Source organism: Callionymus lyra, chromosome 1 (genome assembly GCF_982586985.1).
Source record: "Callionymus lyra chromosome 1, fCalLyr1.hap1.1, whole genome shotgun sequence".
NCBI classification, from domain to species: Eukaryota; Metazoa; Chordata; class Actinopteri; order Syngnathiformes; family Callionymidae; genus Callionymus; species Callionymus lyra.
In genome coordinates this window covers 37331841-37347266 of record NC_141818.1, presented here as the reverse complement: position 1 = coordinate 37347266, position 15426 = coordinate 37331841, and the positions used below count along the sequence as shown (strand labels likewise).

The window sequence follows — 15426 nt, the reverse complement described above, 5'->3', positions numbered from 1 at the left end:
TTTTATACACACAACTTTATTCAACAGCCCTTTTTTTTTTCTCCCAAATAAACTGTTTCAAATCACGTTTTATTTTAATCAAAGTTAAGTTTTATATTTGAAGACATAATTATAATTCACATATTATTATACACAACATTTGCTCATCTTTGTGTTGCAATAAAAAGTCTGGCCGCTAGATGGCACTAGTCATTGCGTCCTTCACGGCTAAAGGAGCAATGAAATATTGCCGGTCATGACTAAGGACGAGAGGATACAGTCGACTTCGTTAATGGGTCATGTGGTCTGTAACACCAGAGTCAAGTACTCAATACTACAAATTTATCCTTGTTACTACAGTATCACAATATATCGCAGTATCATTTATCGTTGCCCTTGTAGCGGGATATGTATCGTATTGCTAGCTTCCCGCCGATATACAACCCGTCGTGTATCCGTCGCCTGGTTAGCTCTTTAAGGTTCGGATGCAAATAAATGTATGGATTTAATTGTTAGCAGATAATGCATTGATTGATTATTTTGTGGTGCAAAGTACACAGAAAGATACACACCTGCTTGAGATCTGAGAGGATGTTTATCAATTATAATCAAAGTTAAGTTTTATATTTGAATGAAGACATAATTGTAATTAACATGTAAATATACGCAACATTTGTTCATTTTTGTGTTGCAATAAAAAATCTGGCCGCTAGATGGCGCTAGTCATTGCGTCCTTCACAGGCAAAAGAAGCAATGAAATATTGCCGGCCATGACTGAGGATGAGAGGATACAGTTGACTTCGTCATTGGGTCATGTGGTCTGTTACACCAGAGTCAAGTACTCAATATTACAAATTTATCCTTGTTACTACAGTATCACAATATATCGCAGTATAATTTATCGTTGCCCTTGTAGCGGGATATGTATCGTATTGCTAGCTTCCCGCCGATATACAACCCGTCGTGTATCCGTCGCCTGGTTAGCTCTTTAAGGTTCGGATGCAAATAAATGTATGGATTTAATTGTTATCAGATAATGCATTGATTGATTATTTTGTGGCGCAAAGTACACAGAAAGATACACACCTGCTTGAGATCTGAGAGGGTGTTTATAAATTATAATCAAAGTTAAGTTTTATATTTGAATGAAGACATAATTGTAATTCACATGTAAATATACGCAACATTTGTTCATCTTTGTGTTGTAATAAAAAGTCTGGTCGCTAGATGGCACTAGTCATTGCGTCCTCCACAGCTAAAGGAGCAATGAAATATTGCTGGCCATGACTAAGGACGAGAGGATACAGTCGACTTCGTTAATGGGTCATGTGGTCTGTAACACCAGAGTCAAGTACTCAATACTACAAATTTACACTTGGTCCTACAGTATCACAATATATCGCAGTATAATTGATCATTGCCCTTGTAGCGGGATATGTATCGTATTGCTAGCTTCCCGCCGATATACACCCCGTCGTGTATCCGTCGCCTGGTTAGCTCTTTAAGGTTCGGATGCAAATAAATGTATGGATTTAATTGTTATCAGATAATGCATTGATTGATTGTGTTGTGGCGCAAAGTACACAGAAAGATACACACCTGCTTGAGATCTGAGAGGATGTTTATAAATTATAATTATGTTCAAACACTTTTACAAAGTGTAAATGCCTGCTAGAATGACAGCATTTTGTCATGCTATGCAACTGATTTTTTTTTTTTTTTAAGTGTGAAAAAGTGTTATATATTTCGCAGTTCAAAATAATTAATGTCTCAGTGTGATCTCGGTCATTAACGCACCAGCAAATTAACCCCAAACAACACCTTGTAGAAAGATAAGAAAAAACGTGTTGATTCTTTTTAATTAAGGACTTGAAGTTTAATTTATTTGTGTGAAAACAAAATGTGAATTTTAGCCTAAAGGAACAGAATATCAACGATCATACAAAGACTTCACATATCCGTAAAAGTGAGGTTGAATGAAATAAAATTGATATATATATATGTATCATATTGTTTTATGAATGTACATACGATAATAATTATAGGAATTAAAGCATTATCACATGTAAATTAAAATCTGTTGCCTGTTGCTGTTGCTAGCGAAGGTGTTCTACGATATTAGGCTTTCACTTATATAAAATTTGACATTGAGGTGTCTCTTGTAACAGACAGACAGATGCTGATGGGCTCATAACCACCTTGGCAGGGGTAATTAAAAAACTTAAAAAAAACTCTCTCCAGCTGGAGTTTCCTCTCACAGAGATAAGTTGACTGGAAGCAAAACCTGCGATACAATAATGTAACCAGCTGCTGTAAATATAAATATATATATATATATATATATATATATTTAAAGTGATGACGCACAGCTACATTAGGCCCGATCCACTGAACATCCGAAAAACTGTGTGGGTAGAAAAGATGTCGAACACATTTGGGCGAGTAAAGGTGCTCCGGCGAAGTCTATCCTGGTTTAAAAAAAAACAACACTGGAGCTGTTTCTCACGCTGACAAAGGCTTAAGTGAAGAAGAACGGTTACCACCAGGGAAACCAGTCCCAGGTGATGACTTGATATTTCATATTTTTGTGTTTCGTTTCTGTTTATGCTATGAGATTCTCTTTCTTTAAAAGAGATTTCACTCCGTACTAGCATTAAGAAATACACCAGAGAAAGGTAACACTTGCTGTGTTGTCGCTCACAACTTATCTGGGAGTGGAGTACCACAAGGGTCATAACTGGGAACCATATATTTTTTTTTAATTTACATATGACACAACTAGGGTTTCATGGATTTGATCCTGTTATTGGGTATGTTTTTCAATCCCGCCTTACAAGGTTGGGTAAGGTATCGATGGATCGAAGGTTCGATCTGTAGTTAATGTCGATCAAGTCGACCTAAAAATGCTTTTCACTGTTGATGTACGATGGAAACGAGGCATTTTTTATATTATTCTTCAGAGACGAGAGAAGCTTAAAGTGTCAAAAACAAAAAATTTGCTAGAATGGATTTAGCTGGTCCTTCTGGTTTTTCAAAATAATGGGTTTTGTTAAATATTGTATGTAATATTATATATTGCTAAATTGTCTTCGTCTTTATCTTGACATAATTGTGAGTAGAAAATGAGGGACATTTTAATAGTTGTTGGACTCTATTGTATCATCAGTGTGTGTCTTGTTTGTACAAAACTCTCTTTTCATTGAAATTTTCACATTAGAAAATGATCTTAAGCCCCGCCCACTGAAAACACTTGTTTTTCTGGAGAGGAAATCTCGTTTACCATAACCACGCCCACTCTGCTGTGATTGGTCGAGCATCAAGGTTTGTCACCATGTGTCAGCAATCTCAATATAACGCCATAATGGACTCCGCTCTCGTAACCTCTTGTTCGCTGAGATTCCAGACGGGGGGAGAACTTTATAGAGTAATACGTTCAAAACATGGTCATGATGAGGAACTTATTGCATCTTGGAGAGGAAGACTTTGAGAAAGGAGCAGGAGAGTTGGAATTTTACATTGTTTATATAAATAAATAATAAAGTATATACTTTATTGAATATTGTTTTGATTGTTTAAGCGCTTTGTGACCCTGGTCTGGAAAAGCGCTATACAAATAAAAATTACTTACTTACTTACTTACATTAGTTGCCCTTAAACCATGAAGTATATATTATGTTCTGGGAAAAATAAAAGTGATCAATAATATGAATGTTCTTCTCCATCCTCCTTTCATCTCAACAATCTTGTCTTGTCTGTAAATCACAGATAAAAACGACATCAAGTGACAAGTTGATACATACCAGATGGTTGTTGGTTCAAATCCCACTCCCTTGTAGTCGTTCCCGGTGTCTTGTGTGAAGTGTGTGTGAAGATACACTGCTGCGAGTGTCATGAATGAAGAATGGTTTCTGTGAAGCCGTCGTGAAAGATATACATAAATTAAATAAAAGCGCTGGTCACGTAATAATGTTCAAACAACTTATTCTATTTTGTGGTTTTTTAAAAAAATGTCCTGCTACGGCATCGGCCGTGGCCGTGGACGCTCGTACACATCCAGGACGAAAAATGGATTTAGAGCAGATGAGATGATGTGCGAGGAAGAGGATGACCCGGTCACTTGAAACTCTGTCCTCCACTTCCACGGGGGTTAGCACAAGAGCGAAGGAGAGCACTTCGCAGCAGACTTGGCAAGAGACGGTGACGGAGGGAGAGCGAGACGCCGAGGGAGAAAGAGGGGGGGAGGCCGAGCTTCAATGAGGAAGGAAAATGTGGAGCAGTGATTATAGAGGCTCTGTGAAGGCTGCAGCTGCCGACACTGAAGGACAGTGTGGAGGTGAGGGTCAGAGGTAGAAGGTTGGAGACGTAACATTTGTTTGTACTCGCTGAAGATGATTTATTTTATTTATTTCTCTAGAATTATGTTCCGTAGGGCTATATTGAAAGATGATTATTCCTTCTTCCTTCTCTTTTTTGTTTTTTGTTGATGCTGGACCAACCTCTGAGGCCATGGTTGACATTCTGAAGTAAACATTCAAACTTATTTCTCCAGTATCCAGTCCAAAAGTTGAAACTTTGTTAAGAAAATGAAAATAAGATTTGGGTCAAAAAGTTGTCCCAGGCTTTTGGAATGAAATGTTGATTCTAGCACATGTTGTGTTGGTTAAACAAAAAAAAAAATTGGTAAAATAGTTCCAAAATGAAACGTTATATTCAATCTAATAAGGGTTTTGAATGGCACAGTGTTTCAAAATCTGTCCCGAGCGTCTGGATAATGTAACCGCAGTTTCATACATTTTTTGTTTCGTCGTAGCCAATTCTCTGCACGTACACGCTCGGGCTGTGAATTGGCAAGAATCTGGGGCTACGTTATGTATCCTGATACAGGAGCAACATATTTTGATACTGTAGTAACAAGGATATATTTGTAGTATTGTCGAGTACTTGACTCCGGTGTTGCAGAATTTACAGACCACATGACTTGAAGTTGTAACTGCTTTCATTTGTTTTCAAACCAAAATATGTCTAGACATCAGCTTTTTAAAAGCTGCTGGAGTCCACTGTATCCTCTCGTCCTCAGTCGCCTCCGGGATATCACTGGATATCATTGTCGATTTAGCTGCGGAGGATGTAATAGCTGCTGCCATCTAGAGGCCGGAACATAGGCTGTAAATGTTTGCATGTTAATTGTAAATAAAATAAAAATCACACTTTATTAAAAAATATAAACCATAAAATAACTTTAATAAAGATGAAAATATGATTTGAAAATCATTGCGATATATCTCCTTGTACATATATAGACAATAATCTCTTTTTAATTTCCTGGTAATGTCGAAAAATTACTCTTACCACAGCAGTAGAAGGTCGATGCGGTAGAAAGTTATTCTGCGCGTGTCAAAAATAATTGTATTTTCTGTATTGACTGGTTTAATTTTTAAGTTGCTACTGTAAGTAAATATTATTGTCTTTTTTTTCGCAGAGCCTCCTTCCAATTACCACAACTCCACGCTGCCCCCGGTGCCGCCACCTCACCGACAGCAACCCTCCGTGACTGCACTCAACCAATCCCTCCGCGCCACGCAACACGCCGACCACTCGTTGAATTCCACTCGCAACTTTAGCGCCCCCATTGGAAGCCCGGCCCCCGTCGCCGGCCCACCACCAGCCGAGCTGCAGACTACACACCCGGAGAGCGTCCCGCTACAGGACAGCTGGGTGCTGGGCAGCAATGTGCCTCTGGAAACCAGGTGAGCACGACGTCACGTGATTCTTGTCAGTCGCAGCGCCACCTAGAGGCCACTTGTACTTCCACGGATCCACTGGTATTGCATGAATTCTTCTTTGAATAATGTTCACGACTCGGGCCTTGGACCCCGTGATTTGTTTGATTCATTTTATGACCGTTAATTACCACAATATTTTAGATTATTTAATTTGAAAATAAATGAGTTTAATTCATCATTTTTAATTTAGTTTTCTTTCGCAAATTGCCTCGACGGTCGCCGACCTAAAAGGCCCGAGGCCCGGTAATCTTCCCTGAAACATTTTGTTCCATGCTTCACAGAAAGAAAAAAATAATAATTTATATAATTTACCTTGCATTTTTTATTACTAGCTAAAAGTTGTTTTGTTTTTATTTGATCTGTGGCTCTTCAATTCACTTGTTTCAGCCAATTTTAGTACAGGATTGAAGAGAAACTATTTATCAGAATAACTAAATGTTTATTGCCAGTATTATGAAAAACAAAACAAAACAAAAAATAGGTATTTTTTGTGGTGTAATACATTATAAAATGCCCAACAATTAAATAAATACAATAAGTAAAATTAAAGTTAGAATTTAAAAAATAAATAAAAATGGATATAGATTAAAAAATTAACAATTAAATAACTGACGTGTTTAAGGGACCAAAAGCGTTGTTTTTTTTTAAACTGGTTCAAGGTTGAGGGCCCCTTATTTAGGCGATATAAACCGGGGGGTCACTTGCCCACATGGGCTCCCACAGGAACTACTGACCTGTTGGACATGTTCCTAAAATGCTTTAGCTCCAGAGCTAAGTCAAAGTTATGTCTTTGTTTTTTTAATTGAATTAGAATAAATCATTTGCTTTTAAAAAATATAGTAGGTGTTTTCCATACAATGAGCTAATAAACATAAATACAGGTTCTAATGTGTGAACACTTTCTGTGAAAATAACTTCATAATATTATTAAAATGAAAATATTTGATGAAGTTTAATTAAATATTTGGCAAAAAGTTTGGTTTATTAAGCATCTTTACAAAGTGGAAAAAATATGTATGCTTTTCTTCTTTTAACTTTTTATGTACATTTCAAAGTGAATAACTTTAAGAAAAAAAAAGCGTTTTGCGAAGGTTAGGTGTTAAATTTGTAGTATTGTCGAGTACTTGACTCTGGTGTCGCAGAGTTTACACACCACATGACTCTTAAGGAAGTCGTAACTGCTTTCACTTGTTGTGAAACCATAATATGTCCAAACATCAGCTTTAAAAGCTTCCAGAGTCAACTGTATCCTCTCGTCCTCAGTCTTTGGCATGATCTCGCTGGGTTTTATTGTTCATTTAGCTGCTGAAATGTATTTTTTATTTTTTCAAACATTAAATTAAAAGAACTATAGTCAAAAGTAAAAATTTAATTTGATAGCGAAAAAAAATAGATACTCTACTTTAAAATATCGTAAAAGTATTGTGAAGAAGAATATTGCGATATATATATATATATCGCCGTATGGATGTTTTCTAACGGCCACAAGTAAAATCCCACCGGGACATGATAAACAATGGAAGATAATTAAGACGACACAGGAAAGATTTGCGAAGACACTCGCGAAGCGACAACCGGGTATTGAAGAACTTTTCCCCCTTAACCCGTAAATGTGCTGATAATGCACCTTGAAGAGACTCTTGGAGCAGCTTTTGTTCCGCAGACTCGCACATTAGTGCAGCTCGAAGACACAATGTGCGCCGAGATAACTGTGGTAACACTCATTTGACACTCGCTTACATGCTCGGCATTGTTGTCGGCGCCGGTGTAAAGCAGATAGACGAGGGTGATGGATAACGTGATGTCACTCCAATCCCGTGTCTCTTCCTCTGTGCAAATCCTTTTAAAGTCCCGGCAACCGGATCGTGGCTTCACCTCACACCAAGTAACTGTCTCAAGCTCTTCTTTTCGTCCGCCACGACTCTTGAGAAGCAACTACTGACGGGTGTAAAATTGATTGATTTCCTCATCAATCTTTGTCACTGTGATGATGGAGTGTTTTTTTGTGGCGAGGAGTCTTATAATAATCCTCTCTTTCTTTCAGACACTTTCTTTTTAAAACTGGTACGGGAACAACACCCCTCTTCTCCACGGCGACCCCCGGCTACACCATGGCGACCGGCTCAGTGTACTCGCCGCCGACCAGACCTCTGCCACGGAACACTCTGTCGCGCTCGGCTTTCAAGTTCAAGAAGTCAACCAAATATTGCTCCTGGAGGTAAAAACGCCAAATTCTTTCTTTCAATGAGTTCATTGAGAGGGATTGAGTCAAATAGCTGCTGCAGCTGATAATGGAGTTTGTTTTTCTGAGCTAGAAAATGAATCAGAAAGTGTTTTGTTTTTTATTTTAGTTTGAATGTTATGCATTGGATTTACTTTTTGTTGACTTTTCTTTAGGTGTACAGCCCTTAGTGCTGTTGGATTATCTGTGCTTCTCTCAGTGATGCTGTGTTACTGTATAGGTAAATGCACACATTCACACACACACACACACACACAAACACACACTTAACGGAAATAATTATTTAATAACAATCCAATAAAGGAGGCATGCAGTGAGATAAATAACCTGAAAAACATTTTACAACCAAAACACATTATAGGTGTTTTTTTAAATCGAGTAACAAAATTAATTTGGTTCCTTTTCGGTAATGCCCTTTTTTTGCTGTAATTAATCATTTTTAATTACCTAAAAACATGTTATTACATCCCTTTGAAGCAAAGATTTACTTGGTAGGTCAAAAGCTTTTAATAATTAGAATGAAAATAGTAAAAGGAAAAGATTTTTCACTTGCCACTAAAAATAAACCCTTCATTTAAATAAAGTCATCTTTTTTTTGTGGTCGGGCCATATTATATGTCGAGCATTTGTGTCTTATTTATTAAAAGCCCCCAAAAAACTGTGCATGTTAAATGTATATATTATTTATTAAAGCAACCTTTTTTGTGATTGAATATTTAAGACGCGTGTCCAATAGGATGACTTCAATTAAGATAATCTTTTCATTAAAATTATTTTCACTTTTTTTTTTATTATACATATGTGAAAAAATGATATGTACTTTTTAAAAATGTATATACTTTATATATATATTTATTTTCATATGTGGTTGAAGCTGGACTCACTGGTAACAGTTGCTGAGAGGAGATCTCTGAACAAACTACTGTCCATCATGGATGATGACTGTCATCCTCTCAACATTGTCATCAGTGAGCAGAGAAGCAGATGGAGTGCACAAATGCTCCTCCCATGATGCAACACTAATAGATTCAGGGGCGCATTTATTGTTTTATGACTCTATCTTCTGTGTTGCTGTTTGCTGGAAAGCAATTTCCCGCAGGAGACCTCCAGAGGGATTAATAAAGTTCATCTAATTCTAATTGTATCATATATATTTAATTGAAGGAACTTTTTTCCAGTTTGATGACGTTCCAAAGTTTTTTAGACACAACAAACGTTTAAAAAATAAAATATATATTAATACATATATGTCAAATAAAATAAAGATATAGCTGGTAAATATGTCTGCTCTCACTAGGAGTGGATTTAAGCAGTTAAAAGGACTCGTGTGGCCATGAAGGCCGTACTTTGTCCATGTGTGTCGTTGGGAGTCTCACACTCTTTCTCCCGACAGCCATGCACATGCTCGGACTCAACTGGCAGCTACAGGACAGCGACACGTATGGAGCGTTTGAGAACGGTGGCGGTGGAGGGAGAGACACAACATTCCTGCTATCTTCAGACAATGGTAACTTCCTTATTTACACTCCAAACAAAAGGTTAACCATAATAGAAACGTCTTGTCCTTTCTTAACACAAACAAAAACATTTGATTTTTATCTGTGAGTGATTTGTTATTAATGTGTTATTGTTTGACAGAAGTTCAGCGTAACACACTGTAATACGAGTTCTTCTTGTTGTCTCGACAGGTAAAATGTTTCTTATAGAAAACAACACCATAGACATAGGTGAGGTGGACGTGGGGAGACGAGCGGTTCAAGGCGTCCCACCAGGTTCGTGCTCAGACAAACATGTCGAAGTTTATTGAATGGTTGATGAATTTAACATTTCAAATGTTGATGACATGTTTATGGAATGAATAAAAAAGAGTTTGATATTCCTATTCCAATAATTAAAACATTTATAAATTGTATTATTTTTAAATTATTGGTTTAAAGGCTTTAAAAAGGCTACAAATTCAAAAATGTTGAATTTTGAAAAATGTATTTTTTTAATTTTTGGAATATATTCAATTGTTTACATTTAAATTTGAAACAAACCAAAATATTCCAACTTTAAAATGTCTGAATAACTGTATCAGTTCATTGAACAAACCCATTAAAAAAAAAGTAATTTAATTATTTAAAAAAAAAAAGAATTGAAGTTTATTGAATGGTTGATGAATTGAACATTTCAAATGTTGTTGACATGTTTATGAATGAATAATAAAGAGTAGGATATTGTAATTCCAATAATTTTAAATATATATAATTTTTAGTTTAAATTATGGGTGTAATGGTGTAAAAATGTTGAATTTAGAAAATGTATTTTTTTAATTTTTGATATAAAATATTCCAACTTTAAAATGTATGAATAACTGTATCAGTTCATTAAACAAACCCATTAAAAAAAAGAGTCATTTAATTATTTAAAAAAAAAAAAGAATTGCTTAATAAAACAACATCAAAATAAATTAAATCATTTATTTGAAATTTTAAATTCATTCAATCTTCTGACGGCACTGATATACTGTGTGTTCATTTATTCTCAGCATGTTGTGTGATTATTTGTCGTTAAAATCAACCACAAAAAAAAAAGGCAAAAATCAGTAGGAGATGTCACGGTTTCCCCCGACCCTGCTTTTTAAAAAAATGTTCCCCCGCCACTGCTCGGCTCTGCACACACCTGTCTCCAATTTGCTGCTGCCAACTTACCTCTTTATCTCGCTGTCTCGCTCTCGCTGCTCTGCCAAACATTTCTTCACCTGCTCGCAGCAAGACTCATACATAATTTCCAGAATAAGTTGAACTCGGTCCACGGAGCGAGCCCCGGTTTCTCAGAGTACCACATCCTTGCAGTTTCCGTTGGCTCTGGTATCGATCTGGCTCTGATTGATGAAGATCCAGCGCGATGCTATTAAACCTTTGGATCAGGGGCCATGAGATGATATTCATCAGCTCCTCCTATCCCCCCCGCTGTTTAATGTATTTGTGTATTGGCGTAGACGGAGCAAGTGACTCGATTTTTATACAATTGATTGAAAAACAAACATCATCTCAGCCAATGTTATCATCGATAGCTTCGAAAATACAGTATGAAAATATGTCCAAACATCAGCTCTAAAAGCTGCTGGAGTCAACTGTATCCTCTTGTCCTCAGTCCTCGCTTCGATCTTACGGGACTTCAATTTTATACTTTAGCTGTGAAGGATGTAAAGATTGCTGCCAAAATTAAACGTCTTTTATTCGCACTTAATTGAAATTTAAACTATAGTAAAAAATAAAATAAATATTTGAAAGCTAAACCAAACGATACAGTGTTGTTAAATATCAATACGGTATTATAAAAAATAACATTTGTACCAACAAGAATTGACCTCACGTTAGTTAAGTTTCAAGTGGAAAAATGTTTCCAAATGGCAAAGTTGTTAAAACAGTTACTGCTGCTGTGGTGGCAAAATCAAGCTCCCCTTTCCGTCAATCGGAATTATTCCCTAAACTCTCTAGCAATTTAGCCACATTTTCAGTCTCACCATCACTGTTGTGTAATTGTTGCCGCTAACCGTTTATAGTCTGGTCCCACGAAAAATGAATTTGCCTTTTTTGTGTTGTTGCATGTCCTAGGCGTGTTCTGGAGGTCCCAGCTGTACATCGACCAACCCCAGTTCCTGAAATTCAACATCTCTCTTCAGAAAGATGCACTTGTTGGCGTGTACGGGCGAAAGGGATTAGCTCCTTCACACACTCAGGTACACAAACCTTTGGCAATTTTTTATTCAAAGATTCTTAATCAAATATTAGGTGGAATTTGGTAAAAAAAAAAAAATCAAATTGAGAATGTAAGATGCATATTGGCAAGAATCTGACGATACGATAAGAATGACGATGCAGGGGAAACAAAACGATATTTTGTGATACTGTAGTAACAAGTATATATTTGTATATATTGTCAAGTACTTGACTCTGACAAAGTCGTATCTGCTTTCCTTTTTTGTTCCAAACAAACACGGTTACTTTTGTTTATAACAAATATTTTCAGAATGAAAATCGGTCCAATTATCAGCTTTAAAATCTGCTAAGTATCCTCTCGTCCTCAGTCATTGCCCTGATCTCATTGTTTCTTCATAGGCAGAGGATGTAATGTCTGCTGCCATCTAGCGGCCGGAAGAATAATTGCGACACAAAAATGTACAAATATGCTTCTTAATAGTAAAAAACAAGCAGAATACATGCCCTAATTGAAATAAACCATTAATGATCTATGATATAAAAAAATAAAATGTTTTCTGAAAGCCAATAGAAAAACGATATGCTGTTAAATATCGATATGCTATCGTCGAAAATTAAATGTGTTATATAATTGATATGATAATGATATTTTCTATTTTAAGAATTCCTAACGTGTAACACGGGTATGTTTGTTTCTAGTACGACTTCGTGGAACTGCTGGACGGTAGTCGCCTCATTTCCAAAGAGAAGAGAGTTCTCGGTGTCACTGAAGGAAACGGCGGCGGCACTCTTGGAGGAGTTCGTCGTTCCCGATCGGTGACCTTTCAAGAGGTCGGATTCATCCAATTCCTCGACATCGGCATCTGGCATTTGGCATTTTACAACGATGGCCGCAGCACCGAGCAAATGTCTTACAACACTCTGGTCATAGGTGAGTACTGATCCGGCAGCACCATATATGGCTGGAGTGTGTTGAAAGAAAACCACAACTCTCTCCCACTCCAACTCAAGAGTCGCTCCTGGAGTGTCCGCAGAATTGTCATGGAAACGGAGACTGTCGATCAGGAGTGTGCCAGTGTTTTCCCGGATATCTGGGCCCAGACTGCTCTCGTGGTGAGTGAGCACGTATGCACAAAACACCTTCTTTGAGTGTAGATTTCGTCGTTAGAAATTCTAAATACATGGATGATTGAGTTATCGCTAACACTGCAGTGTCTCTGGATCTCTCGCCGCGGAGACGGTACTGTGGGTGGCATGTCCATCACGGAGACGGAACTGCCTCAAGCTTCTTTTTGTCAGTCGATAAAATAGTGACTCAAGCTTGGTAACATATTCTGAGCTGTGGCTAGTTCAGCCGGCAGCGATCAGCACTTGGCAGAACATGAGCCATTATTTCGGGGTGAAGACCTTATTAATGCTGTCAGAGCGCCCGCACACAGCGCCCCCTACTGTCTGAGACCACGTGTGCGGCCCAGACGTACTCAGACGTCCCTGTTTAGTTAATTTACTATAAATACATTCATAAGTTTATAAATACATTTGTGAAAAAATATAAAATGTCAATATTAAAATTAATTTTGTTTTTGAGTATCTATCGTCTATTTATACGTTTTATCTATTATTTATTTGTAAATGTAATTATTTAGGTACTTAATAATTAATTAACTACCGCTTTCTATTCATGCACTTTTTTTATACTTATCATCTTTTATTTAATTCAACGTTTTGCGGGCAGTAAATCACTGAGGAATGACAATATTATAAATACATGACTAAGCTTATAAGTAAATGTATAAATATAAAAATGTCTCAATTAATAAATTACTTTTGTCGAATATTTTTGTATATAAACATTTATTTCAACATTTCACCTATTATTTATTTGTACTTTTTCTTTGTGCTCTCTATTCATTTCCGTTTTTTCTATTGTTTGGCTTGTATTTATTTCGACATTTCGCTTGATAATTAAATGTACAAACAAATAAAAGTTACAATGTATAAATAAATGTATATACACACATGAATAGCTCAGTTCTTTGACAGAAAAAATGGGTTTCGAGGTTTTATATTTAACCACACATTTATTTATTTATCTATTAATACAGGGATTTTTTCAATCGTAAAATGTCATTCATAGTTTGGTTCCGCTCCTTAAAAATCTAAGACGAGGGAGATAAATATGAAAAGACACTGAGATTCTTGTCCTGATTCTAAAAAGAAACGGGATCGAAACTTCGGGTTGATGTGTTACTTAAAGGGTGGACTACAGTGCCCCCTGCTGGGTGACAAGTAAACAGATGTTAAGGGCGAAACTCGCGAGACAAATGAGGACAAATTGTAAAGACACGAGCTGCTTAAAGTATTACCTGGAACACATTTGCTATTCGACACTATTAATTCAGAAATTACTGTTGTCTTGATGAATCGTTTCGTACGGTTTACACGAGGACGTAAATCTAAGTGAAATATTTAATTATTTAAGTCTGTCTGTGATTAGTTTCTATTCTAACATTATATTTTAATGTCTAAGATAAGACGAGATAGTCCTATAATAGCGCCTGTAAAACTCTAGATACAAAACTTAATTTAAACTTTCATATTTTTTCACATAAAATTCTCTGTCCTGCAGCTGCCTGTCCCGTGCTGTGCGGTGGCAACGGTCACTATTCTCTGGGGCGATGCCAGTGCTACAGTGGGTGGAAAGGTGCCGAGTGCGACGTCCCGACCAACCAGTGCGTGGACATCCACTGTGGAGGACACGGCATCTGCATCATGGGCGCGTGCATCTGCAACACTGGCTACAAGGGAGACAACTGCGAGGAAGGTAACATGAAAGCGCCGCTCAGATGATATCAAAACGCCGCCGTGACATCGTTGAGAAAGTATGAATTAAAAGCTGATCGCCTCGTTCCTTCTGCGTGTCCAGTGGACTGCATCGACCCCAGCTGCTCGGCTCACGGCCTGTGCATCCGAGGACAGTGTCATTGTAAACCCGGTTGGGGAGGAGGCAGCTGTGAGATCGCTAAGGCCATGTGTCCGGACCAGTGTTCGGGTCACGGGACCCACAACGCAGAGACCAACTCCTGCAACTGTGACCAGAACTGGACTGGACCGGACTGCTCCCTCGGTGGGTTCATTTTTTTTGTTTTATTGTCCTAACTGTGTCCTCTGAATCTAAACCCCTGGTGGGCGATTAAAGAGAGGAGGGCAGAGACAAACTGTCATGGAAGGAAACAAAGAAAGATCAACATTAAATCATCCTAAATGTGTCAGTAAAACAAACATTTCATAACAGATGTATTTAAAACATATGATTTATTCTAAATATGATCTTAATATGTACTGAAATTATTATGAAGTGGCAAAAATGAAAAAAAAAGTTTAAAAGTTTAAAGCAAGGAACTTAAGAGTATTAAGCCGTGAAGCTTCGTAATATGACTTTATGAAGCTCCGTAGGAATACTCCACAAGGGTTCATAATATTCATTTATGGCCTTATCAATGAATATTATGTCATTAGGCTTCATAGTGTTATTTCATGTGGCTTCATAGTATTACTCCATGAGGCTTCATAGTATTACTCCATGAAGCTTCATAGTATTACTCCATGAGGCTTCATAGTATTAATCCATGAGGCTTCATAGTGTTACTCCATGAGGCTTCATGGTACTACTCCATGAGGCTTCACAGTATTACTCCATGAGGCTTCATAGTAT

The 15426-nt window shown here is 37.2% G+C and overlaps 1 protein-coding gene across 4 annotated transcripts in view; it reads left to right on the top strand.

Annotated features, from left to right (window-relative positions):
• Positions 1-15426, top strand: part of tenm3 (teneurin transmembrane protein 3) — a 60390-nt gene that overhangs the window by 15905 nt on the left and 29059 nt on the right. For all 4 annotated transcript variants that reach the window (XM_087806302.1, XM_087806295.1, XM_087806292.1 and 1 more), the window contains exons 2-11: positions 5459-5726; positions 7807-7980; positions 8160-8224; positions 9398-9511; positions 9693-9776; positions 11607-11731; positions 12411-12642; positions 12723-12824; positions 14341-14535; positions 14638-14838. In XM_087806302.1, the coding sequence (XP_087662428.1) occupies positions 5459-5726; positions 7807-7980; positions 8160-8224; positions 9398-9511; positions 9693-9776; positions 11607-11731; positions 12411-12642; positions 12723-12824; positions 14341-14535; positions 14638-14838 (1560 nt within the window). The remainder of the gene's footprint in view (positions 1-5458; positions 5727-7806; positions 7981-8159; positions 8225-9397; positions 9512-9692; positions 9777-11606; positions 11732-12410; positions 12643-12722; positions 12825-14340; positions 14536-14637; positions 14839-15426) is intronic.